The 26791-nt window shown below is 33.3% G+C and overlaps 1 protein-coding gene across 1 annotated transcript in view; it reads left to right on the top strand.

The window, feature by feature from the left end:
* LOC139482718 (uncharacterized) overlaps positions 1 to 26791 on the top strand; it is a 45848-nt gene that overhangs the window by 15365 nt on the left and 3692 nt on the right. The window contains exons 5-12 of the mRNA XM_071266784.1: positions 2196 to 2302; positions 5743 to 6196; positions 8081 to 8853; positions 9510 to 9540; positions 10386 to 10657; positions 17836 to 17863; positions 18934 to 19260; positions 20175 to 20474. Coding sequence (XP_071122885.1) covers positions 2196 to 2302; positions 5743 to 6196; positions 8081 to 8853; positions 9510 to 9540; positions 10386 to 10657; positions 17836 to 17863; positions 18934 to 19260; positions 20175 to 20474 — 2292 coding nt within the window. The remainder of the gene's footprint in view (positions 1 to 2195; positions 2303 to 5742; positions 6197 to 8080; positions 8854 to 9509; positions 9541 to 10385; positions 10658 to 17835; positions 17864 to 18933; positions 19261 to 20174; positions 20475 to 26791) is intronic.

The raw sequence follows: 26791 nt of genomic DNA, 5'->3' as shown, positions 1-26791 counted from the left end.
GTTACATGTCCAATGTCCTTGACCATTTTTTGTAATATTAAATTCTCTCTTATTACAAGTAATACATTGTAATAGAATAACTATATTTGGTATGTGCGTACCTTGCAAGCACCTCATTCCTGTCAGACAGTTTTCACTTGACCTCGACCTCATTTCATGGATCAGTGAACAAGGTTAAGTTTTGGTGGTCAAGTCCATATCTCAGATACTATAAGCAATAGGTCTTGTATATTCGGTGTATGGAAGGTCTGTAAGGTGTACATGTCCAACTGTCAGGTGTCATCTGACCTTGACCTCATTTTCATGGTTTAGTGGTTATAGTTAAGTTTTTGTGTTTTGGTCTGTTTTTCTTATACTATATGCTATAGGTTTACTATATTTGGTGTATGAAATGATTGTAAGGTGTACATGTCTAGCTGGCAGGTGTCATCTGACCTTGACCTCATGTTCATAGTTTAGTGGTCCAAGTTAAGTTTTGATTTGTTTTTTCTAATACTATATGCAATAGGTCAACTATATTTGGTGTATGGAAATATTTTATGATCTATATGTCAGTCGCGCAGGTTTTATTTAACCTTGACCTAATTTTCACAGTTCATTGCTCAGTGTTAAGTTTTTTGTATTTTGGTCTGTTTTTCTTGAACTATAACAATGTATAAGCAATAGGTCGACTATATTTGTTGTATGGAAGAATTTTTAGCCGTACATGCCTGCCTGGTATGGTTCATCTGACCTTGATCTCATTTTCATGGTTCATTGGTCAATGTTTAGTTTTCTTGGTTAATGTTAAGTTTGTGTGACAGTTGTAATAAAGCTTTATATTTAGGACTATCAACATAATATCAAATCTTATATATTTAAGACATTTCAGCGTGTGCACTCTTGTAATGGTTCATATTTAATTTTTTTTTTTTTTATTTTCAAATTCCATTTTGAAAAGTTTTAAGAATAGATTTTTAAGATCTTTTACATTGATTTTGTGTCAGAAACCTCTATTATTTCAAAAAATTGATCACAATCCAAATTCAGACATCATTGAGCTTGAATATTGTGTCCAAATTTGCCCCAACTAACTTCACGGTTCCACCTCTACGGTCGTATCAGACTGTGCCCAGCAAGCATTTAATTTGGTAAAGTAGGGATTTGGTCCATTTGAATAAAAGCCATTAATAAGTATATATAAAGCTGTCACACTGAATTATAGACCCTCTTAACCTTTAATTGTCCACAGTTTGAGTTAGAGCTGATGGATATTTCTATAATTTTGACATAATTCGTCCCAAAAGTGGTACACTATATATACTATAGAAATCTTTTTGGATAGAGCAGGTGTGATTTTTTTAATTTTAATTTTTTTTTTATTAAAAGAAATGCACTACGGAATAACTGTGTTCTCGGCCATAAATAATAATCAAAAAAGCAAGATAGCGATTAGAACAAACACAAAATCCATTCAGTCTGAAATTATTGCAACTATTACTCTTAGAATGTATGATTTTAATGAGTTGTATGTTATATCTATTTACTACATGCAATCTGTAACTGTTTTATATCTTTTAATCATGGTACATGTACATTGAACTATTATGTCTATACAATTGTGTTTATATGTTGTATATTTGTTTTTTTCTCTTATTATCATTATTTCAATTTTTTTACTTGTATTGCATACATATATATGAGGGCCTCAGGGAAGATTAGTAATTGTAACTAACCGTGTTTACCCTCTTTAAATAAAGAGTTTATTATTATTATTATTATTATTATTATTATAAAATCTTAAACAGGACCGCAACTTGAACTGGCCATTATTTTGGTGGTGTGAAATATTAGTTTGTATACGTTTTAATTGTATGCAGGTCTTAAGCATTGTTACCTTTTTTTTTAATATGCCTTCCTTAAACTATGTGTTAATAAAACAGTCTGAAGAACAAATACAACAATATAGAATATACATATACACTGAAATAGTTTTTTTGACAGAGAATCCAACTTAAAGGAAGACTATTATCAGCTGTTTAAATAAATGAGGTTGACTAAGTTTTCAGTGGTTTTTTTTTTTTTTAAATAATGGGTTAACAAGACAAAAGACAATGAAAAACTTTTAAAAGTGTAGTATCACAACTATGAAAAATGCAGAATATATATATACCTTTTTATACTTCTTTTACGACCGATATGATTTTATTTTGTAGTATTTTTGCAATATTGGGTCAATTCCATCCTGACCTATTGTAAGCTTGTATATGCAGGCATCCCAAAGATCTTGTTTGTTGCCACTCACAAGGACAAAGTACCATTGGTGAGTGATCTAGTGTAAGCTATATGGTAGTAAGTTATTGTCATTTTGAAAACTTAGAAATGTGTACAAATTGCCCCAATTGCTAGCATAAAAACCAGGTTTAATCCTCCATTTTCGACATAAGAAAAGGCCTGTACAAAGTCAGGAATAATATGACAATTGATTGTGTGAGCGTTTGATTTTGCCATTTGATTATTTTGATTTTTCCAAGGAGTTCAATATTTAAATAAGAGCTTGTATTCTTATAATGATGTTTTGTCTATAAATCTTAACTTGACCAAAAATTTTGTTAAACTACACTTTTAAAAAAACAAGATCCTTTTTGAATTGTGGGTAATTCACTTAAAATCAAATTACGGGGTCTATAAATAAAGTAGAAGATATGAAGTACCACTTATAGATAAGGAAACATTTTTTGGTATGAAATTGTATCAATATTCCATTGGATAGTCATCTCATTTCCATGGAGATAAGTTGGCTCTGCCACTCTTACTCATGTTTTTTTTTACGTAAAATACAATTTATCAGTTTACATGCTAAAGTTTACATGCTAAAGTTTAACTAAACTTATTTTTATTTCAACAATCATGTTGTCAATATGAAGCTTTATTATTAAGAATAGTAGTACTGCACCAGATGCACTTCTCAACAATTAATATTTTCTCGGTCATGTGTCAGGCCAAACCATAATATCATTGTTAAACAGATGATAAAATAAAACATGATATATAACACATCTGGAGAAGAAATGCATGATTACGATACATACTTTATTTTAAAAGAAGTTCATTTTTGTTTAACTGCAAATTCAAATAAAACATTTTCCGTATTTTCACGCAAATCCTGAAGTACTCTATACTAAACTATTAATACCTTCTTGGCTTGTTTGAATTGTATTGCCAATCTATTAAATGTTACTTATTTTTTAGCTCACCTGGCCCGAAGGGCCAAGTGAGCTTTTCTCATCACTTGGCGTCCGGCGTCCGTCGTCCGTCGTCGTCTGGCGTCGTTAACTTTTACAAAAATCTTCTCCTCTGAAACTACTGGGCCAAATTTAACCAAACTTGGCCACAATCATCATTGGGGTATCTAGTTTAAAAAATGTGTTCGGTTACCCGGCCAACCAACCAAGATGGCCGCCATGGCTAAAAATAGAACATAGGGGTAAAATGCAGTTTTTGGCTTATAACTCTGAAACCGAACCATTTAGAGCAAATCTGACAGGGGGTTAAATTGTTTATTAAGTCAAGATCTATCTGCTCTGAAATTTTCAGACGAATCGGACAACCGGTTGTTGGGTTGCTGCCCCTGAATTGGCAATTTTAAGGAAATTTTGCCGTTATATGGTTATTATCTTGAATATTATTATAGATAGAGATAAACTGTAAACAGCAATAATGTTCAGCAAAGTAAAATCTACAAATAAGTCAACATGACCGAAATGGTCAGTTGACCTATATAGGAGTTATTGCCCTTTATAGTCAATTTTTAACCATTTTTCGTAAATCTTAGTAATCTTTTACAAAAATCTTCTCCTCTGAAACTACTAGGCAAAATTTATCCAAACTTGGCCACAATTATCTTTGGGGTATCTAGTTTAAAAAATGTGTCCAGTGACCCGGCCAACCAACCAAGATGGCCGCCACGGCTAAAAATAGAACATAGGGGTAAAATGCAGTTTTTGGCTTATAACTTAAAAACCAAAGCATTTAGAGCAAATCTGACAATTGGTAAAATTGTTAATCAGGTCAAGATCTATTTACCCTGAAATTTTCAGATGAATCTGACAACCTGTTGTTGGGTTGCTGCCCCTGAATTGGTAATTTTAAGGAAATTTTACTGTTTTTGGTTATTATCTTGAAAATTATTATAGATAGAAATAAACTGTTAACAGCAATAATGTTCAGCAAAGTAAGATTTACAAATAAGTCAACATGACCGAAATGGTCAGTTGACCAATATAGGAGTTATTGCCCTTTATAGTCAATTTTTAACCATTTTTCGTAAATCTTAGTAATCTTTTACAAAAATCTTCTCCTCTGAAACTACTGGGCCAAATTAATCCAAACTTATCCACAATCATCTTTTGGTTATCTAGTTTAAAAAATGTGTCTGATGACCCGGCCATCCAACCAAGATGGCCGCCATGGCTAAAAATAGAACATAGGGGAAAAATGCAGTTTTTGGCTTATAACTCAAAAACCAAAGCCTTTAGAGCAAATCTGACACGGGGGTCAAATTGTTTATCAGGTCAAGATCTATCTGCCCTGAAATATTCAGATAAATCGGACAACCCGTTGTTGGGTTGCTGCCCCTGAATTGGTAATTTTAAGGAAATTTTACTGTTTTTGGTTATTATCTTGAAAATTATTATAGATAGAAATAAACTGTAAACAGCAATAATGTTCAGCAAAGTAAGATTTACAAATAAGTCAACATGACCGAAATGGTCAGTTGACCCATATAGGAGTTATTGCCCTTTATAGTCAATTTTTAACCATTTTTCGTAAATCTTAGTAATCTTTTACAAAAATCTTCTCCTCTGAAACTGATGGGCCAAATTAATCCAAACTTATCCACAATCATCTTTGGGGTATCTAGTTTAAAAAATGTGTCCGATGACCTGGCCATCCAACCAAGATGGCCGCCATGGCTAAAAATAGAACATAGTGGTAAAATGCAGTTTTTGGCTTATAACTCAAAAACCAAAGCGTTTAGAGCAAATCTGACGGGGTTAAATTGTTTATCAGGTCAAGATCTATCTGCCCCGAAATTTTCAAATGAATCGGACAACCCGTTCTTGGGTTGCTGCCCCTGAATTGGTAATTTTAAGGAAATTTTGCTGTTTTTGGTTATTGTCTTGAATATTATTATAGATAGAGATAAACTGTAAACAGCAATAATGTTCAGCAAAGTAAGATTTACAAATAAGTCAACATGACCGAAATGGTCAATTGACCCCCTAAGGAGTTATTGTCCTTTATAGTCAATTTTCAACAATTTTTATAAAATTGTAAATTTTTACTAAAATTTTCCACTGTAACTACTGGGCCAAGTTCATTATAGATAGAGATAATTGTAAGCTGCAAGGATGTTCAGTAAAGTAAGATGTACAAACACATCACCATCACCAAAATACAATTTTGTCATGAATCCATCTGCTTCCTTTGTTTAATAGTCACATAGACCAAGGTGAGCGACACAGGCTCTTTAGAGCCTCTAGTTTTTACAAGTGGTATCTTTTAAATTATAGAAGCAAGGTTAAAAGTGTAATAATTTACCTGTAAGAGTAGATATATCTACTTTGCAGATTTAAGATAAATCTAGCTATTTTCTTGTTGGAATGTTCCATCATTGAAGATACACAAACATTATGTTCTTGACATATGCTCTTTACAGCCTCAAGTTTATTTATCCGGAACATTTTTATGTTTCAATAGGAGAATGTTGAGACACGACGGGAAGAGCTTTACAGTGGAATTGAAGAGTTGTTTAAAGACCATGAGGGAAAACATCATCTGGTCCTTAGACCTCTAATATTTGTCAATGCCAAAGATCAAGCTGACCCAGAAATAGAGGTTCTGAAGAAAACAATAACAGAACTTACATTCGACCACCCATGTTGGGGTGAAAGGATGCCGAATGCATGTGTTCCACTGGAGCTCGAGATCGCTGAATTGGTGGCAGAAGGGAAACAAATTCTGTCTTTGGTTGAAGTTAAAGAATTAAATGCCATCAGTGAGGTGTCTGTCCTGTCTCCTGAGCAGCTGACCGATTTTCTACATTATCAACATTCTCTAGGGAAAATTGTGTATTTTGACACCCCACAACTGAGAGACAATGTTATCATCAGTCCCCTTCTTATGGTGGAAGTTATGAGATCTTTTATTACTGGTGTGTAAATACTTTCAATGAGATATAATAAAAATTAGTAGTAAAACAACAACATACTCAAATATTGTTTACCAGACATTTAGAGCATTGGGTATTGTTAACTGGTGACTTTCACTTATCTTTTAAACTTTGTAAGAACTTTTTATTATACAATTAGTCAAAATTAATCTTTTCTTTAAGTATTCATAGCGTCACTAATTCTTGTTAGATTATAGCTAACTATTTTATTATGTGTATATCCTCTGGATAGGATGGAGGTTTTAACTTACGTTTTGTAAAACATGATTGCAAATTTTAAAGTCAAAACTGAAACTGATATTTCATAGTTATTAACGTGTAGGTATAACTAGAGAACTACATGGTTTCTAAATAAAATATTTGTAATGAGGTAATTATGTTCTTCAAAATGAGAAAGGATTCTATTTTGATCATGGAATACCTTTTTAAAGAAAGTTTAATTACTCCTAAAATAGGACATTATTTTGAAGTATCAAAATAGTGTTGTTTTCATGTCTTGACCTAGGTGAGCAGTATAACTTTCGTAGTACCTTTTAATAAAAGTAAATTTTGTATTAGCTCACCTGGCCCGAAGGGCCAAGTGAGCTTTTCTCATCACTTGGCGTCCCTCATCCGTCGTCCGTCGTCGTTAACTTTTACAAAAATCTTCTCTTCTATAACTACTCAGCCAAATTTAACCAAACTTAGCCACAATCATCATTGGGGTATCTAGTTTAAAAAATGTGTCCGGTGACCGGGCGAACCAACCAAGATGGCCGCCATGGCTAAAAATAGAACATAGGGGTAAAATGCAGTTTTTGGCTTATAACTCAAAAACAAGAGCACTGAGAGCAAATCTGACATGAATAAAATTGTTTATCAGGTCAAGATCTATCTGCCGTGAAATTTTCAGATGAATCGGACAACCCCTTGTTAGGTTGCTGCCCCTGAATTGGTAATTTTAAGGAAATTTTGCTGTTTTTGGTTATTATCTTGAGTATTATTATAGATAGAGATAAACTATAAACAGCAATAATGTTCAGCAAAGTAAGATTCACAAATACGTCAACATGACCAAAATAGTCATTTGACCCCTTTATGAGTTATTGCCCTTTATAGTCAATTTTTAACCATTTTTCGTAAATCTTAGTAATCTTTTAGAAAAACCTTCTCCTCTGAAACTACTGGGCCGAATTAAACCAAACTTGGCCATAATCAGCATTGGGGTACATAGTTCAAAAAATGTGTCCAGTAACTCGGCCAATTAACCAAGATGGCCACCATGGCTAAAAATAGAACATATGGGTAAAATGCAGTTTTTGGCTTATAACTCAAAAACCAAAGCATAATTTAGAGCAAATCTGACAGGAAGTGAAACTGTTTATCAGGTAAAGATGTATCTGTATTAATAGATGAATCGACTAACCAATTGTTAGGTTGCTGTCCCTGAATTGGTAATTTTAAGGAATTTTGCTGTTTTTGGTTATTACCTTGATACTATAATAGATAGAGATAAACTGTAAACAGCAATAATGTACAGCAAAGTCAGACCTAAAAAAAAGTCAACACGACCAAAATGGTCAATTGACCCCCTAAGGAGTTATTGCCCTTCATAGTCAATTTTTAACAATTTTCATAAAATTTGTAAATTTTCACTCATATTTTCCACTGAAACTACTGGGCCAAGTTCATTAAAATAGAGATAATTGTAAGCAGCAAGAATATTAAGTAAAGTAAGATCTAAAAACACAACTCCATCTCTAAAACACAATTTTGTCATGAATCCATCTGTGTCCTGTGTTGACCAAGGTGAGTGACACAGGCTCTTCAGAGCCTCTAGTTTTGATTTGAAGTCATAAGATTGATTTTTTTTCTCCATTTTCATAGATGTTGAATTCTGGCCAAAAGAAGATAAAACAAGAAAAACCTTCAAGAAGATGTCAAAAAATGGAATGATACAAAAAGTAGACCTCTACCAGATTTGGGAACAAAAAGAATTTTGTCAGATTTTACCATTTAAAGAGTACATATTCGATATGCTGATACACCTTGATATCGTATCTGAACAGCGTAGATATGATACAAAAACAGGAAACCGGCTACCAGTAGAACACTTCTTTGTACCCTGTATGCTTACCCAAAGAAATGATACAGATTTCTTGTTACAAGAATGTACACCAGAGAGGACTGTTAGTTTGGCCTTCGTTTTTAAAGGAACCATCATACCTCCAGCCTTACCAAACCGTCTAATATGCGCATGTCTCAGTATGTGGACATTAAAGCAATACAGAGGAAGGAAACTTATGTTTTCGGGGTTTGTTGGGTTATCAGTTGATAAAGAGCATGATATTGTTGTCTGCGTAGAAGGAAATAAGATCTTATTGCACCTAGTCCACAAGCGCTCCAAGGGTTTGATAATACCTGATATAGCCACCAGTGTCCGGGATTGTTTGTTTGTTACTTTAGAGAGAATTTCCGAATTTTATCAGTCTTCCATCCATTGTAAAGCCAGCAGCAAGTTACCTTTCCACACCGAGTATTCCTGCTCGAAACTAAACTGTTTCACATCAGAACACAAGATGGTTTCAGAAGCTGAGGAATGTTTTTGTGAACACGGTGAAAACATTAAAACTAACTGGAGTATTTGGAACAAGAAAAGGGTATTTATATACTTTTATTGGTACATACATGAGAGATATTTAGAATTGTATGTCTAAGCCTCCGCATATGTCGCCAAGTTCTCTTATTGCAGAACATTGGTATTATATTTGCATTATACATGTATGTTAGACATTCAATTTTTCAGCTCTATATAAGAAATAAGATATCGTATATGATTTTCAACATGACAATTCTTCATCATAAACCAAATGACCTAAATTTCAGCACCTATAAAGGCCTTCAACAAGTAGCAAACTATATGCCACATACCAAGCTCTTTTAAGTTGTTATGTAAACATGTTCATACATTCAGAGACAAATTTATATCTGTACCAACTTGCTGATGTTGGTATGATAGTAACTAAACATAAAATGTATCAGACAGAGGGACAAAGGATGATATTGTTGATATGACATCTTTTTGTTTAACCTTTTTTTGTAAGGTAGATGAGCAGATTTATATTGATAAAATTTCTTGACTTTGCTTGTAGTAACTATTAGCATTTGCCAATATTGTTTATTTTTTTATTATATGTGTTTGTGTCATTAGTTTCACACATTTTACAAAGTGAAATGTATTTTTGTGGACCGATGAGCAAGTAGGTTGCTTACAGGAGTTATACGAATACTTGTAAAGTTATTTTCTATTTTGCAGGAACAAAAGCAGTGTGATGCTAATTGTCCAGGTAAATGTATCATTTATCTCTCTGCAATAGCAGATTATTGACAAGGTTTAACATTTAACATTTAGCATTTAACTGACTGGTATGAAAATATCCAATTTCATATTTCATGTCATAAACCTTGCTATTAAGTTGCTAATGGTGTGCTTTCGTGCTGATACCGATTACACAATATTTGAACATTCGTGGAAAAGCAATACATTTTTACCTTTTGAGATAACAACTACATAAAATACATGTACTTCATATTTCATTTCATAAACTTGCTAATGGTGTGCTTTCGTGCTGATAACGATTACACAATATTTGAACATAAGTAGAAAAGCAATACATGTTTACCTTTTGAATTAACAACTACATAAAATACATGTACTGGAACCTTACATTTAAAGTATATAATTTGGTGAAGTTCATGTTGCTTAGTCTTTAGTTATTGAAGTTGTGTCTTCTGTACTAATATTTGTCTGTTGGTCTTTTTTATTTTAGCGATGGAGTTGGTCACTTTATTTTCAATCTATGAGTTTGACTGTTCCTCTAGTATCTTACATTCTTCTGTTTTGCAAGTTTAGTTTAGATTAATTGCTGTAAACTACTTTTATATATCCTATATATCTTAATAGTCAATTTGTATGATGGATATCAATAGATTAAAGTATATGCTATATATCAGATAACACTTGTTGTGTATTTTGTGAACATAAGTTCAAAGTAATTATGATAAGATTACTACATATGTTGCTAATATTGCGTACTGAATAACTTCCAATGTTGAATAGTTATAACTTATCTCAGTGTATATATTAACGTACTTTATTGACAAAGCTTATGTGTTCTTGATTTAATATTAGGTCTGAGTGAAGATGCATTATATCAGATTCCAAGTGACAAAGAATTGTTCCGGCTGTCTGTTAATTGTGAGACACGCATGCTTCACGATTTGGCTCTCCATCTTGGAATGGAAGAGATGGTATGGAATGATATGGAATACAATTACCCAGGAAATGCACAGCTTGTTAAGTTTTTCACACTGAGGCATTTGAAAGAGAATGATGAAATACGATTCACAGAAGTGGACAACGGATTGAGAGAAATGGAAATAACACAACATAAATTATGTGTGGTAAGTTATTACTGCAGTGGACTGGTTCAGTTGTATTTATCTTTTTTATATATTGTGTATATAACTATATTTGATATACGGTGTGGTCAGTTGTATGTATCGTACTTTATATATACAACTCGTCTAAACATCAACCTAACAATGTTAGATCTGTAAATTTGCTTTCTTACTGTATATATACAGATTTCTCCATCGCATCACCAGCATTGATTGTGATACATGGCTGTGTACATTATGTATCTACAACTCTTCTAAACATCAACCCAACAATGTTAGATCTGTCAATTTGCTTTCGCAAATTTTTTGTTCTTCCCTTTGCTGGGATTTTAACCCATGCTACTGAGATATCGTGACACCAAATCGCCTGCACTGTATCCGGTGCGCTAGCCCACACGACCACCTTGGCTTCACGTAAATAAAACGTTGGTGGCCAGGAGTTACCTTTCCTCGTCAGTTTTAATCTAGCGTCGTAATACAGTACATGATATATAAGGCATGGAGATGTTATTGTTACAGATCAGCTCAATTATCTATATTAAAGGATCTTACAAATTAATTCAAGATATAGTCACAGAAATAATTATATTTATAAGTACGTCTGAGTCAGTGACAACTCTACAACAGATTTATCCATATAACTGGTTTTAAGGTGTACATTTCTGTCCTGCAGTATTCGTCTGACCTTGACATCAAAAAGTTCATTTGAAAATACCAAAACCTTATAGATACATATTTAGTGTCTACTTCACAAATAATAATGGATGGTCTCAAAAGAGGGACGAAAGATACCAGAGGGACGATCAATCTCATAAATCAAAAATAAACTGACAATGCCATGGCTAAAAATGAAAAAAAAGACAAACGGACAAACAATAGTACACATGACACAAAATATAAAACGATAGAATAAGCAACACGAACACCACCAAAAACTGGGGATAATCTTGTTGGCTCCATAATGGTAAGCTGATCCTGCTCCACATGTGGCAACCGCCAGGTTGCTTATGCTTTAACAAATCCAGTAAATAGTCATATTCATGAAAGGGAAGGGGATTGTAGTTATGACATAAGGAACATATCTGATATCATTTTTGAAACGGTTATTCCATAACGGTCAACCAACTCGTGATGGCGTCCATAAAATTTACGAAGGGATGACTGTATCAATAAATTCTGCCATCAGTTTTTTATGCTGCCTCTACGCCCCCGCCGTAGCGGAGGTTGCATGAAGTTTTACTCCCGTTCGTTTGTCAGTACGTCCCAAAATTGATTTCCAGATTCTAAATTTAGTTTTCCTCAACCATTTAATTTTTAGCTCACCTGGCCCACAGGGCCAAGTGAGCTTTTCCCATCACTTTGCTTCCGTCGTCCGTCGTCGTCCGTCGTCGTCCTCCGTCGTCTGTCGTCGTCCGTCGTCGTCCTCCGTCGTCTGTCGTCGTTAACTTGTACAAAAATCTTCTCCTCTGAAACTACTGGGCCAAATTAATCCAAACTCGGCCACAATCATCATTGGGGTATCTAGTTTACAAAAGGTTTCCGGTGACCAACCAAGATGGCCGCCATGGCTAAAAATAGAACATAGGGGTAAAATGCAGTTTTTGGCTTATAAATCAATAACCAAAGCATTTAGAGAAAATCTGACATGGGGGTAAACATGTTTATCAGGTCAAGATATATCTGCCCTGAAATATTCAGATGAATCGGACAACACGTTGTTGGATTGCTGCCCCTAAATTGGTAATTTTAAGGAAATTTTACTGTTTTTGGTTATTATCTTGAATATTATTATAGATAGAGATAAAGTGTTAACAGCAATAATGTTCAGCAAAGTAAGATTTACAAATAAGTCAACTTGACCGAAATGGTCAGTTGACCCCTTTAGGAGTTATTGCCCTTTATAGTCAATTTTTAACCATTTTTCGTAAATCTTAGTAATCTTTTACACAAATCTTCTCCTCTGAAACTACTGGGCCAAAATAATCCAAACTTGGCCACAATCATCTTTGGGGTATCTAGTTTAAAAAATGTGTCCGGTGACCTGGCCATCGAACCAAGATGGCCGCCACAGCTAAAAATAGAACATAGGGGTAAAATGCAGTTTTTGACTTATAACTCAAAAATCAAAGCATTTAGAGCAAATCTGACATGGGGTTAAAATGTGTATCAGGTCAAGATATATCTGCCCTGAAATTTTCAGATGAATCGGACAACCTGTTGTTGGGTTGCTGCCCCTAAATTGGTAATTTTAAGGAAATTTTACTGTTTTTGGTTATTATCTTGAATATTATTATAGATAGAGATAAAGTATTAACAGCAATAATGTTCAGCAAAGTAAGATTTACAAATAAGTCAACATGACCGAAATGGTCAGTTGACCCCTTTAGGAGTTATTACCCTATATAGTCAATTTTTGTCGAGCCTGCAACTTTTGTTGCAAAAAGCTCGACATAGGGATAGTGATCCGGCGGCGGCGGCTACGGCGGCGGCGGTGTTAGCTCACTTCTTAAAAGCTATATATTTTAGAAGGTGGAAGACCTGGATGCTTCATATTTTGTATATAGATGCCTCATGTTACGAAGTTTCCGTCAGTCACATGTCCATTGTCCTTGACCTCATTTTCATGGTTCAGTGACCACTTGAAAAGAAAGTTCAGATTTTTTGTAATGTTAAATTCTCTCTTACTGTAAGTAAAAGGATAACTATATTTAGTATGTGCGTACCTTGCAAGGTCCTCATGTCCGTCAGACAGTTTTCACTTGACCTCGACCTTATTTCATGGATCGGTGAACAAGGTTAAGTTTTGGTGGTCAAGTCCATATCTCAGATACTATAAGCAATAGGTCTAGTATATTCGGTGTATGGAAGGACTGTAAGGTGTACATGTCCAACTGGCAGGTGTCATCTGACCTTGACCTCATTTTCATGGTTCAGTGGTTATAGTTAAGTTTTTGGGTTTTGGTCTGTTTTTTTCATACTTTATGCAATAGGTTTACTATATTTGTTGTATGGAATGATTGTAAGGGGTACATGTCTAGCGTGCAGATGTCATCTGACCTTGACCTCATTTTCATGGTTCAGTGGTTATAGTTAAGTTTTTGTGTTTTGGTCTGTTTTTCTCATACTTTATGCAATAGGTTTACTATATTTGTTGTATGGAATGATTGTAAGGTGTACATGTCTAGCGGGCAGATGTCATCTGACCTTGACCTCATTTTCATGGTTCAGTGATTATAGTTAAGTTTTTGTGTTTTGGTCTTTTTATCTAATACTATATGCCATAGGTCAACTATATTTGGTGTATGGAAATATTTTATGATCTATATGTCAGTTGTGCAGGTTTTATTTGACCGTGACCTGGTTTTCAAGGTTTATTGCTCAGTTTTTAGTTTTTGTGTTTTGGTCTATTTTCTTAAACTATAAGCAATAGGTCAACTATAGTTGTTGTATGGAAGCATTGTTAGCTGTACATGTCTGCCTGGCATATGGTTCAACTGACCTTGACCTCATTTTCATGGTTCATGTTAAGTTTATGTGACAGTCGTAATAAAGCTTTATATTTAGGAGTATCAACATAATATCAATGATTAGTAAAGAAGGCGAGACATTTCAGTGTGTGCACTCTTGTTAACCATTTTTCGTAAATCTTAGTTATCTTTTACAAAAATCTTCTCCTCTGAAACTACTGGGCCAAATTATTCCAAACTTGGCCACAATCATCATTGGGGGTATTTAGTTTAAAAAATATTTCCGGTGACCCGGCCAACCAACCAAGATGGCCGCTATGGCAAAAAATAGAACATAGGGGTAAAATGCAGTTTTTGGCTTATAAATCAATAACCAAGCATTTAGAGCAAATCTGACATAGGGGGTAAAATTGTTTATCAGGTAGAGATATATCTGCCCTGAAATTTTCAGACGAATCGAACAACCCGTTGTTGGGTTGCTGCCCCTAAATTGGTAATTTTAAGGAAATTTTACTGTTTTGGGTTATTATCTTGAATATTATTATAGATAGAGATAAACTTTAAACAGCAATAATGTACAGCAAAGTAAGATTTACAAATAAGTCAACTTGACTGAAATGGTCAATTGACCCCCTAAGGAGTTATTGTCCTTTATAGTCAATTTTTAACAATTTTTATAAAAATTTACAAATTTTTACTAACATTTTCCACTGAAACTACTGGGCCAAGTTCATTATAGATAGAGATAACTGTAAGCAGCAAGACTGTTCAGTAAAGTAAGACGTACAAACACATCACCATCACTAAAACACAATTTTGTCATGAATTCATCTGCTTCCTTTGTTTAATATTCACATAGACCAAGGTGAGCGACACAAGCGTTTTAGAGCCTCTAGCTAGTTCTGTTTGAAGTTATGCTCATTTACAAATGGAAAATTACAGAATATGTGATTTCCATTCCCTTATTTAAGTTAGCTTCAACCAATTGTTATGAAACTTATACACAATTCTAAATACTTTAAAACACAGATCAACTTATAATTTTTGGAGTGTCACTTTAACTGATCATGTAGAGTAATACTCCTTTACAAATTGAAATTGCTGATTTTGTTTGTTTAAGTCCTCTTACTTAAATTTGCCCCAACCAATTTTTATGAAACTTACAACAATACTTATTACCACAAAACTCATAGTATTCATCATTGTCAGACAACTTTTTATAGGAGTAATTGCCCTTACATGACAAATTTTATCTTCTTTTCCATGTTTGCCTTTTATTTTAAGACTAAGATATATAGAGAACATCTTTGATTTGCCGAAATGATCAGCAAGACAATTAAGCTATACAGATAAGTTCAACGGTCGAAATCGCCAGTTAATTCCTTATAGGGTGATTGTCCTTTGATGAAAATGTTTACCAGTTATGCGTTTTTGCTTGATATCTAAACACTAAAATAAGTAGATAGAAAAGAAAGGAAAATTATATATAGCCAAGATCTGCAATGAAGAAAATTTGGATGATATTGCCTGATGACTACTTGATTAAGCTATTGTCCTTAATAATTTATAGCTTTTTTTTGTCATAATAGAAAATATTATGATTTAGTACATGTAGTACTTAATATGTTTCAACAACTTCTTGAGTTTTAGGTTTAGCCAATCTATTAAGGAAGGTGTGATTTCAATACGACAAGTCTATAGAACGGATGTTGAATAGAGAAGCAAAATATTTGACGTACATTTTATAACAAAACAATCATGCAAATAGAGGGTTGTAATATTGACCATAAATTTAGAATGTTATTCTTTTGAAACGTCCATTTTAAAAAGGGACGTCGATTAGAGACCGGACGTTTATATGAGTCCTACACTGAAAATAGACTACCAACCTTAGCAAGAACATTTGCCTTTAAATTAGGATTTTGTTGATCTTGTTTTGAGTTTGAGCAAAAACTAAAAAATATAGAGAAACTTAACAGACTAAATGATCAGCAATATAAGATCAACAAAACAGCTTTTTGTAATGAATTTTATTCTCGTCTACAATGTTGGAAAGTTGTCAAATCTGACTTGACCCAAGCTGTGCATTTGATTTACATCGTACTACATTGTAAAATGTATATAGAAATTACAAACAGTTTTGTAAAAAGAATTAACAATGCAGACTTGACACTACATGTACAAACTAGTGAAAGTTTAAAATGGCGTATATCAACTCAACTGTACTAATTTTTATTGACCAGTCCGAATTGGTCTGATATTTACTGAATAATATTCGACTGTAGCCTGCATAATATTTAACAGGCAGAACTTGTACTCAACCTTTACCCGACCAGAAATCAACATTTTGTATGCGTCTGAGCGCTCCACCTAGTCGGAACCATACTCGTACTAGTCTGAACCGTATTCGACCTTGTTTGAACATACTTGACCACGTGTTAACCTACCTAGACATATATTTCGCTCACTTGGTCCACAGAGCCAAGTCTGTGAGTTAAGTGAGCTTTTCTCAATACTTGGCGTCTGTCGCCGTCCGTCGTTATCTTTTACTTAAATTTTCTTCTCTGATACACATGGAATAAATATAAGAAAAACTTGGCCACAGTCATAATTGTAGTATTTAAAAGAAAGAAAAATGCATATGTTTGATGTCCCTGCCTGCCAACCAACATAGCCGACATAGGTAAACATAGAACATAGGGCAGAAATGCAGTTTTTGGATTATGTCTATGAAACAAAAGCATTTAGAACACATCTGTCAGAGGGCTAACATGTTCATTAGGTTTAGAGTTATCTGTTCTAAAATTTCAGACAGCCTGTTGATGGGTTGTTGTCCCAGAATATTATTAAATATATTATCAAAGCTGTAAATAGCAATGTTTACCAAAATATCATTCTAAAATAAGTCAATATGACTAAATTTGTCAAAAAAAACCTGGAGAAGTTCTAGTAGATTTTTATACGACCGCAAAAATTGAAATTTTTTGGTTGTATATTGGTATGACGTTGGCGTCGTCGTCGTCCGAAGACATTTGGTTTTCGCACTTAAACTTTAGTAAAGAAAATAGAAATCTATGAAATCTAAACAGAAGGTTTATGACAATAAAAGGAAGTTTGGGATTGATTTTGGGAGTTTTGGTCCCAACAGTTGAGGAATTAGGGCCAAAAAGCGCACGAATAAGCATTTTTCTTGGTTTTTGCACAATAACTTTAGTATAAGTAAACAGAAATCTATGAAATTTAAAAATAAGGTTTATGACCACAAAAGGAAAGTTTGGATTGATTTTGGGAGTTTAAGTCCAAACAGTATAGGAATTAGGGGCCAAAAGGGTCCAAAATTAAACGTTGTTTGATTTCATCAAAAAATGAACTATTGGGGTTCTTTGATATGCCAAATCTAACCGTGTATTTAGATTTGCAGTACATCTAACATCAGGTGGACATGTTCATCAGGATTAGATTTATCTACCCTGAAATGTTCAGACAATCCATTGTTGATTTGCTGTCCGTCGATTAGGAATTTTAAGGAAATTTTACGTTTTATTGTTATTATTTTAACCATTTTAATAGGTTCTAATAATATATAACATCTAATAATCTATAATATGTAATACTATAAATTATAACCTTATTTTACTTTATTTAAAAAAAGTAGATACAGGTAAGATACACAGGCTCTTGAGAACCTATAGTTTGATATTATTATATTTGCAGGTAAGGCGGATAAAGCAAGTTAAATCTAGTAAGTACTGTGATATATTAAGGTCTGTATATGATATTATAATAAAACTTTCTGTTTCGCCTACCTTTATGTTGCCTTCGACTGCATTTCATGGATCAGTGATTAAGGTTAACACGATAAGGTCCGTTTCTCAAATACTTTAAGCAGTGGTGTATGGAATATCTGTAATAAATTGATGCCAGTCTGGTTGGTTTGAGTTGACCTTGACCTCATTTTCGTGGTTCATTGGTCAACTGTTTCGTTATTGTGTTCTAGTCATATCAGAGAGGTAATAAGTGCAATAATTGAATTGTAGTCCTCCTCTCATATTCTTATACCTTCCTATAACCGATGAGAGCAATTGTTACCAGTTTGTGTCATTTTCACGTCTGTCATCTAAAATCAGCAATATATATTTTCTTCTTCTTTTCAAACATCAGCTGCATCTAGTCGAAACCAAACAATGGGAACACATACATTTTTGTTTTTAAAATGTTAAGGTTCAGATGTATCAGACATGTGGAAGTTCCCTAAGTTGATCTGAAATGACTTCCATATCTAGTCTATGATATAAGGGTCAAAAGAATGTTCAATCCGACAAATCATCTAAGATATGAGACTAGGGTGTGCAGATCATGGATCCGTGTTTAAAAATTGTTGATTTCTCATAATCAAAAACCGGTTGACATTGAGGAACAATGTATTTTTCGCATTTTTTAGTAATTTGATAGTTCAGTGCAAATGTTGATAATTGCAATATTAAACGACGTAAACTATGCGAAAGATTATCTCTGTCAACAGTTTATTGATACACTATCCTGTTTTCGTCTACTTTTAAAACAAATTTCTACAAGACAGAAACTATTGAACCAATTTCAACAAAACTTCATAATTGCTCCACCATTAAACATGACTGCAAGGCCAAAACACTATCATGACTATATCAAGTTCTCACAACATAACACACATTTAACTTTAATATTGATATTGCATTGCTGTACAAAAACAATCAGGGTAGCATTAACTATCAAGTCTTTGATTTAGTTTTGGAAAATTCACTGTAGATTATCTTATTTTTTAATTTTATATAGGTATTCCTGACGATATTTTAGATTGTATTCCATCAGATGAGATTTTAGATAGATTAACACCACTGATTGGCAAGATAGTATTTCAACTAGGGATAGAACTTGGACTGTCTGTAGAAGAGATAGAGAGTATCAAAGAGAAATATGATCATGATTTGACAGCACAGAATAAGGAAGTGTTGTTTACATGGAGGAAAGACAGAACAGTGAAACCTACAATACGGGTACTTGAGCAAGCTTTTGTAAATATTGGTAAAGGAGTAAGGTGTTTAAAGGAGGTTGTAAAGGATGTTGATCCCAATACACTTAAAGCAGTAGAAATTGTTACAGGTAATGCTACATGAACCATCTGAGTAAATAAAAAAGACATACTTTAACGTATTATGGAAATCAGTTATTAAGCATGTTCAGTGCAGGAAATATGTATATCATAGATTTATAACAGAAATATATAAAATCAGTGCTAAAATAGTTTTATTATACAATGCCACTGACGTTATGTTAGTTGAATGAAATTACATACAATCATGGAAATATATAAAACATAGTTTGTCTACTGTACATCATCATATGGTTAAGCACACATATCTCCTCTACTGCTTTTGTCTGACATATTAAGTAAATGCTTAACCAAACCTTTATCACTATTTTGTTAATACTTGCTAAAAAAATGCGAAGTGATGACAGCTCCGAAAACATTTGCTGCAGAAAAAAGTAGAAAAAAAATTATAATCCCAAACAGAAAGATATATCAACTGGAATATATGGAATGGGTGTTTTTTGTCAACAGTCCAATCCATACTGATGATTTTACATGATGATTCTTTCGGAACTTATTGACATCAATATAATATACTAACATGTTTTGTGTTTCCCCTTGTAAAATTGAGAATGGGAATATGGAATGTGTCAAAGAGACAACAACCCGACCATAGAGCGACACCATACTTTAAATTTTCGAATGATATTAAACTTGATTCAATCTGTGTTTTATGACATTTCATGGCGGTTTTCTTATAAATAATGATATATGTTTCGGAAAACAACATCTGATGCACAAAAACATTGTAAGAATATTGTAAGCATTCTTTTACTTGATGATCAAAAATTTTAATGTCATCATTATATTGTTGTTATTACATGTAATAGTCATGCCTTTGGACATCTTATGGGTGTAACTTGTGCTTTAATAAATCTATTACTAAACTTCTTCTTTGTTAATAAACAGATCTGTTCATTTACAGATAGAATCAGGGAAAACAAAAACAGAATCATACAAGATATACAAATTTGCCAAATTTTAGACCATATGATGACATATCTGGTGATATCAGCAGACGACAGACTTGATATTGAACATTATCCTCGACATGCTGACCAGAACAAAGCATTGCTGGATATTGTGATTAAAAGGAGAGAACCTGCTTACAGTGTGTTTGTTGATGGATTACGTAATTATGGATACGAAGAGATTGCAAATGATTTGGAATGTGTTACACACGATATCAGTCCAAGTCCAACATTAGTATCTGCTGAAAATGAAGGTATGGCTAAAGGGGTCATAAAAACTAGCAACAAATGTTTATACTAAAACATAAAATAGTTTGGTACTTCTGCACATGTTAGTGTGACATTCGACACACAGTGTATTTGATTTTAAAATACGTTGTAGATGTAAACAAGTTCCTCAGATGGAGTCGTTTTTTTTTTACTTGATACATTTTGAAACAATAGAAAATCAAATTTCACTATATGAGAAATAAATTGTTTTTCAATAGTTTTCCCACATTATATATAACACATCTATACTGCATCAAGAATACACTATATATATACAATAGCTGTGTATTAATAAATTTGTATTAATGAAACATATGAACCTCCAAACCCTCTATGAATTGATACGTATCAATTCAGTAAAATTTAAAGAAAATAATGCATTAAAATAGTTCTCATGTAAGAGTAAAGCCACCTAAAATCTCTATTCGTATCAACTCATTTGATAGATAAATCTAATCTTATCCAATAATTGCTGACAATAAAGGCAATACAAGTTGAAGTTATTGGTATTACCTATAACACTTTATTTAATAGTGATACAGTGAAAAAATAAATGTTTATTGATGAATGATAATTATGAAGTATTTTTGACTGTGAACAAACTATGAACATTGTGTGTTTCGGTCTGTGTGTCCGTTCGTTCGTATGTCTGTTCGTTGGTCCGTACATTTCTTCGTCCGGTCGTTCGTCATTCGTTCCCGGTTTAGCTTAAACTTGGTCAAGATAGTGTTTGGTGAAGTTGAAATCCAATCAATTTGAAAAGAAGCACATGTTCTCCATGATATGATTATTTTGTATTTAATTCCAAATTAATTTGTTTACCCCAAGTTCACTGTTCACTGAACATAGAAAATAACAATTCAAGTGGAGCATCTGTGTATAATAGACATACTGTACAATAAAAACTGTCATACACCTACGATTAGGATTACAATTACACTTACAGGTAACATTTAAATCTTGGGCTTTCTCAAAGTGTAAAAATATCTGTCGATCAAAAACCATGTAACGATAGTGATAATTTTCTGTAGTTGAATAACGATTTTTCTGTAGTTGAAAAACGATTTTTACACCAATGTGTTAACATTAATTATTGTATACAGTGTTATCAAGGTTGGAAATGCTGTAACTGTAGGAAGTATGATAAAATGAACTTATATTATATGAACATATTTAAAAAAATAAATTTAACATGCGACGCACAAAATATTGCAGTTGTCGTTGCAGAAGCTAGATTGGGACAATTGCGGAAAAAAAACAGCAATAATTTGTGTTAGGAAAGGTGCAATCGACCATGAAGCATGTTAGCATGTTTACGCTGAGACATACTGTCTCTCTTTTATTTTGTTTGAAAGAGAATGAGGATATACAGCAGACGGGTTTTTTTAGTTATTTATTCTTAATTTTTATTTTTCCTGAATAGGACAAACACTTTTGTCTAAGTTTTTGGTTTTAATAGAAAAAAATCACAACTATTCGAGAAAAAAATATATATTAACGAACTTCTTTATGTTGGAAATATATTTTAGAATGTTCGCCTTATAAGTTGAAATGTAAGAATAGGTATACTCAAATAGTTAAAACTTTGCTATCTATGATTTCAACAGCAACATGACAAACGAGTTCCCAGTTGTTTTTCTTGTATGCAATTATTTTAATAAAGATCGTGGGAATCATTAAGTGTGGACTTTTTTTTCCGCAGCGTTGATAATTATCCCCCATGAACATGAACTGGTATGCTCGAAACATGAGCTTTAACCTCTGTTCCGAGAGTGGTACTATTTTCATGGAATTCTAATATAGAGCGCAGTAAAAACACAGAAGTCGATCCAGCCATTTCCAAAAGGAGATTCCAACCCAAGATAAAAGGGAGGGGGGGGGTCTGACCATATGTCCCTATTCAAAAGCATTAAATGGTAAGAAAAGGGGTGTTCCAACCATCGGAACAGCCACGTTATCTCCCACTGCAGCGTTGTTCATTTCTACACAAAATTTATACGCAAATCTTTTCAATTGATTGTTAGGGATAAAAAAATGAGAAAGTGTTAAAAAAAAATACCAATCTATTTAATTCGGCAAGGCAACAGTTGCAGCAACAAAGTTGTAATCGTACATAACAAAAACGAAACCAACATGACTATTTCAAATGAAGTATAGTTTGTAGAGTATCTTCTGTACAATATTTCTGCTGGTTATTGTATACTAACCATTGCATTAAAAGTACCCTGTTTCGCAGGAAAAGTTTATTGTTCCTGCTGATAATTTATATATCATACATCTATCTACACTTGGATCTTAAAAATCTTTGTCTTCAGATATTCGGCTTTGTGGTGTTTTGATGGTATATCCAGAAAAGTGCTTCGGACACATGAAATTGACGTGTTGCTCACATCTTCTTTTTTTTAAGAAGACACCATTTGGTATTTTGCTAATGTATTGTTGGTGTGCTTTTGTATTTTGAGATTACCCCTTGTATTTGTCACCTCGAATTGTAAGTCTAAAGTGTAATCCTATCTATAGACCTAGTTTCTGCAAATGTCTATTGGACACATACTTGCTTCTCTCTTATATTTTCATTTATTGGAAATAAATAATAAGACACATTTAAGGCTAACAAATTGTTATTGATGACTTTTTTCTTTGTATAGACTAATGGAAGTAGGTTCTTAATACTAACGGTATTGAAGAGTTGATCATTATTATAGGCCACTAGTCTAAATATCACATGTTGATATAGTCGGTAAGATACATTTGTTACATCGTGTGGTAGTTTCCTAATACGATATGTATGGGGTCAATAAATTCCATATGGGGTTTCGCTGTCACCCCAAATGGAATTCACTGACCCCATATATATCGTATAATGTCACTAGCACACTATGTAACTAATGATATTTCCTCCTCATAACTTTGTTTGAGCAGTTTTAGTGTAGGAACACACTTCTGGATATGAGGTCTGTATAAGGATAATTGGGAAGTTTAAAATTACCTGTGTCTAATAGATTTTAGTGTGAAGTTTACCATTGTCAATATTGTGGAAAAGATCAAGATATGAAGTAGTCCTTTTAATATCAGTAGTATTCTTAATTTCAACTTCACTGGGATATATAAGATGTAAGTACGGGTTGAAATATGGGTTATTCAGTGATAGGACATCATCAGTATATATGGAAGTAAAATGAAAGACATTCGCAAGGTGATATTTCTATTTGTCTTTTAGAAGATTCAAAATGAATTCTGTTTCATACGAGTACAAATTAGTACCCATTGGAATACCGATTTTCTGTTGAATTTTCATTTTCCAAACTCAACAAATATATTGTCGATCAAAAAGCATTTTGGTGGTAGTATCATTTTCGATGTATTTTCTTGTAGAATCAGTATGGTTCTTTACAAACTAAGAAAAATTATAACCAAAAAAACGAAATGTGTATCTACGATTCCAACTTTTATATACAAAAAGCTCTGATTCAGGAGATGACAAAGTCGATCTTTCAATTGATCATGGGAAATAGAAGTGTAAAGCATAGAAAAATGAAAAGTCTTAATGTTGCTACTGAATTTCAGAGATTAGGCAGTAGATCTTTTGAATTGATTAGAATCTATATCTGATTAACACCAATGATTGGTAGAATATATCTCATCGCAATATTTGTTAAGAACATATATTTTATTGTAGAAGGAATAGTAAAATACTCATCCTTTGTAAATGATGTTAAAGAATTTGTCTTATACATCATGGGTTTAAACACTCCTCGTGAAGTTTAATTTTTGGACCTTTTGGATTATAGCTCTTCATCCTTTATATAAGCTTTGGATTTCAAATATTTTGGCCACGAGCATCACTGAAGAGACATGTTTTGTCGAAATGCGCATCTGGTGCAACAAATTGGTACCGTTGATTTTATTAAACAGAAAAACCTGTCAGACACTTAAGAAAAATGAAATATATTTTTCATTTTCTTTTTGTCATAGTATTTTCTGTATTTCATTACATCTGCTTTGATATCACCCTCAACAGCTTTTAGAGAAAAGTTTGATAAAAGCCATATTATTCAATTTTATTTATGAAGTTTGCATTATTAATCTTCTAAATTCTTTTCATGAAAATTACACTTTATTAAGGTCTTTCCTTTTACTAAAGGGAAAGACCTTACTGTATTTCTTCTGATTATTATTATTATTATTCTTTTTGTTCCGCCAAACTTTGACGAAGTTAGCCTCCGTAACCGTAAGACGTGTCACTTTCATGTTCACACTTTGTATCGGTGTCATAAATACCTATCCGGAACTCACCCTGTGAGTCGAAATATTTTGTCGGTTGGGAGTAATCCCTCCGAAACCCAAAAACCTTGTTATCGTTCCAACACCGTAACCGTAATAGGTAGAAAAAAAACAAAGGGTGAAATTTGTTCAGGACCAGACCCTGGTTCTTCGTTACATTTGGATCGAAAAGATTCAACGACTCATTGGTAGGGTTATGCCCCTATGAAAATTAACCGGTGTCGGTTGACCACCAAAACTCAGAAACCGTAAGTCGTAGACACCTAGGATCTTCACCAATCATCATCAATTTATGTATGTTTGAAAAATACCTCAAGGTCAAATTTGTATGTTGACCTTGACCTTTGACCTAACACCTTGTTATGGGATAATCTCAGAAACCATTATACTTACAGAAGTTTTAAATAGTGGAAAATGTTTGGGTCATTACGGCACAACTTTGTTACATTTTGACCGAAGAGATTTGACCTTTTTTTAAGGGGCATAACACCTGTTTTAGGTTTCTGGAAAGACAAAATCATCTTTTACTATATAACCAAAGGTCCTAGACCCATGGGGTCTTCGGCAATGACATTGGGGACTAATGACCTTGACAAAGGTCAAAAGGTCAAAGGTCAAGGTCATGTCCCATATAGCGAATTTGGTGTTTTTAACCTTATTTAAAGGTTTTTCAGTGTGTTTTAAAGCTTTTCAATACATTCTACGTCTATTTGAACATGTATTTTACATTACAAAAGGAAAGACCTCTCAATTGTTCAAGAACAATTGACAGTTTAATTTCTCATATGTGTTTGGTTTTCTAATTAAACTTCACTAGGAATGTTCAAACCCATGAATTTATGTAACTATAAGGGACATATAAAAGCAAAATTCATCTAATTCGTAACATGTACTTAATGAACAATGACTTATAACTGTAGAAAAGAATCTCGATCATTTCATTGCAAAGACAATAGTTATGGTCAACTATGAATTCCTTTTAGATTAAGAACAAAAATACCAAACCAAAAAAGCAATTTACCATACATTGTGTATAGGTAATGTTTAAACATTTATTTATAGGGGATTGAGAAACAAGGTTTGCAACTTATAGTTATCCCTTTCCACTTTGCGGATGTGAATGCTGCCTTGTAGTGGCATTAGCCTGCTCTTTTTCGAAATCTACAAGGGTGTCTTTTAGGTGCAAGAGATATGCCTATTTCTTAACATGGGTTAGCCAATTAGCGTTCCCTTCCGACGGACTATCATCGTATTATCTAGACCTTACTCGCAAATGGTGTCAAGGGAGAGCCGAAAATTCAGTTCCTGCAATTTTCATCCCCGAACCTTTGTACAGTCCGATGCACTAACCACTACTGTATTATGTATAATTACCATCGCTCTTAAAAATGTTAACAGAACTATCGTATGTGTTTGATAATTACAACACATAAACATCAACTCAATATATGCAATTTGCTTGAAGAAATGTAAGGTCTATCGATATTCAGCTTTTTCTTGAAATATTTGATTTAAGATAACAATAAAAGAAACCGTAACAGTAGCAAAGCTACATTCCTAAAAAGGACCTACAAATTAGCCAAATCCTTTTTAGTAACTTTGCAGCAAACGAGTTGAAACCTTAGTTTCTGCATAATTTTTAAATTGATAAACAGTAAATTTTATAAGGGTTTGTTATAAATCATGTCAGTACCAATGTAACAACAACTGAGCAGAATACTCTAGGTATGGAAGTACATATCCAGAGGTATCAACCAATGTAACAACAACTGAGCAAAATACTCTAGGTATGGAAGTACATATCCAGAGGTATCAACTAATGTAACAACAACTGAGCAGAATACTCTAGGGTAATGGAAGTACATAGCCAGAGGTATCAACCAATATAACAACAACTGAGCAGAATACTCTAGGTATGGAAGTACATATCCAGAGGTATCAACCAAGTGATGTTGAAAAGAGAAAACAACACGTTACATGTATACATTTAATGCGGTCCAAATCGCTTTTCTGGACT

This window comes from Mytilus edulis, chromosome 7, assembly GCF_963676685.1.
Source record: "Mytilus edulis chromosome 7, xbMytEdul2.2, whole genome shotgun sequence".
Lineage (NCBI taxonomy): Eukaryota > Metazoa > Mollusca > Bivalvia > Mytilida > Mytilidae > Mytilus > Mytilus edulis.
The sequence above is the reverse complement of the archived record's forward strand: the minus strand, read 5'-3'. Positions and strand labels throughout refer to the sequence as shown.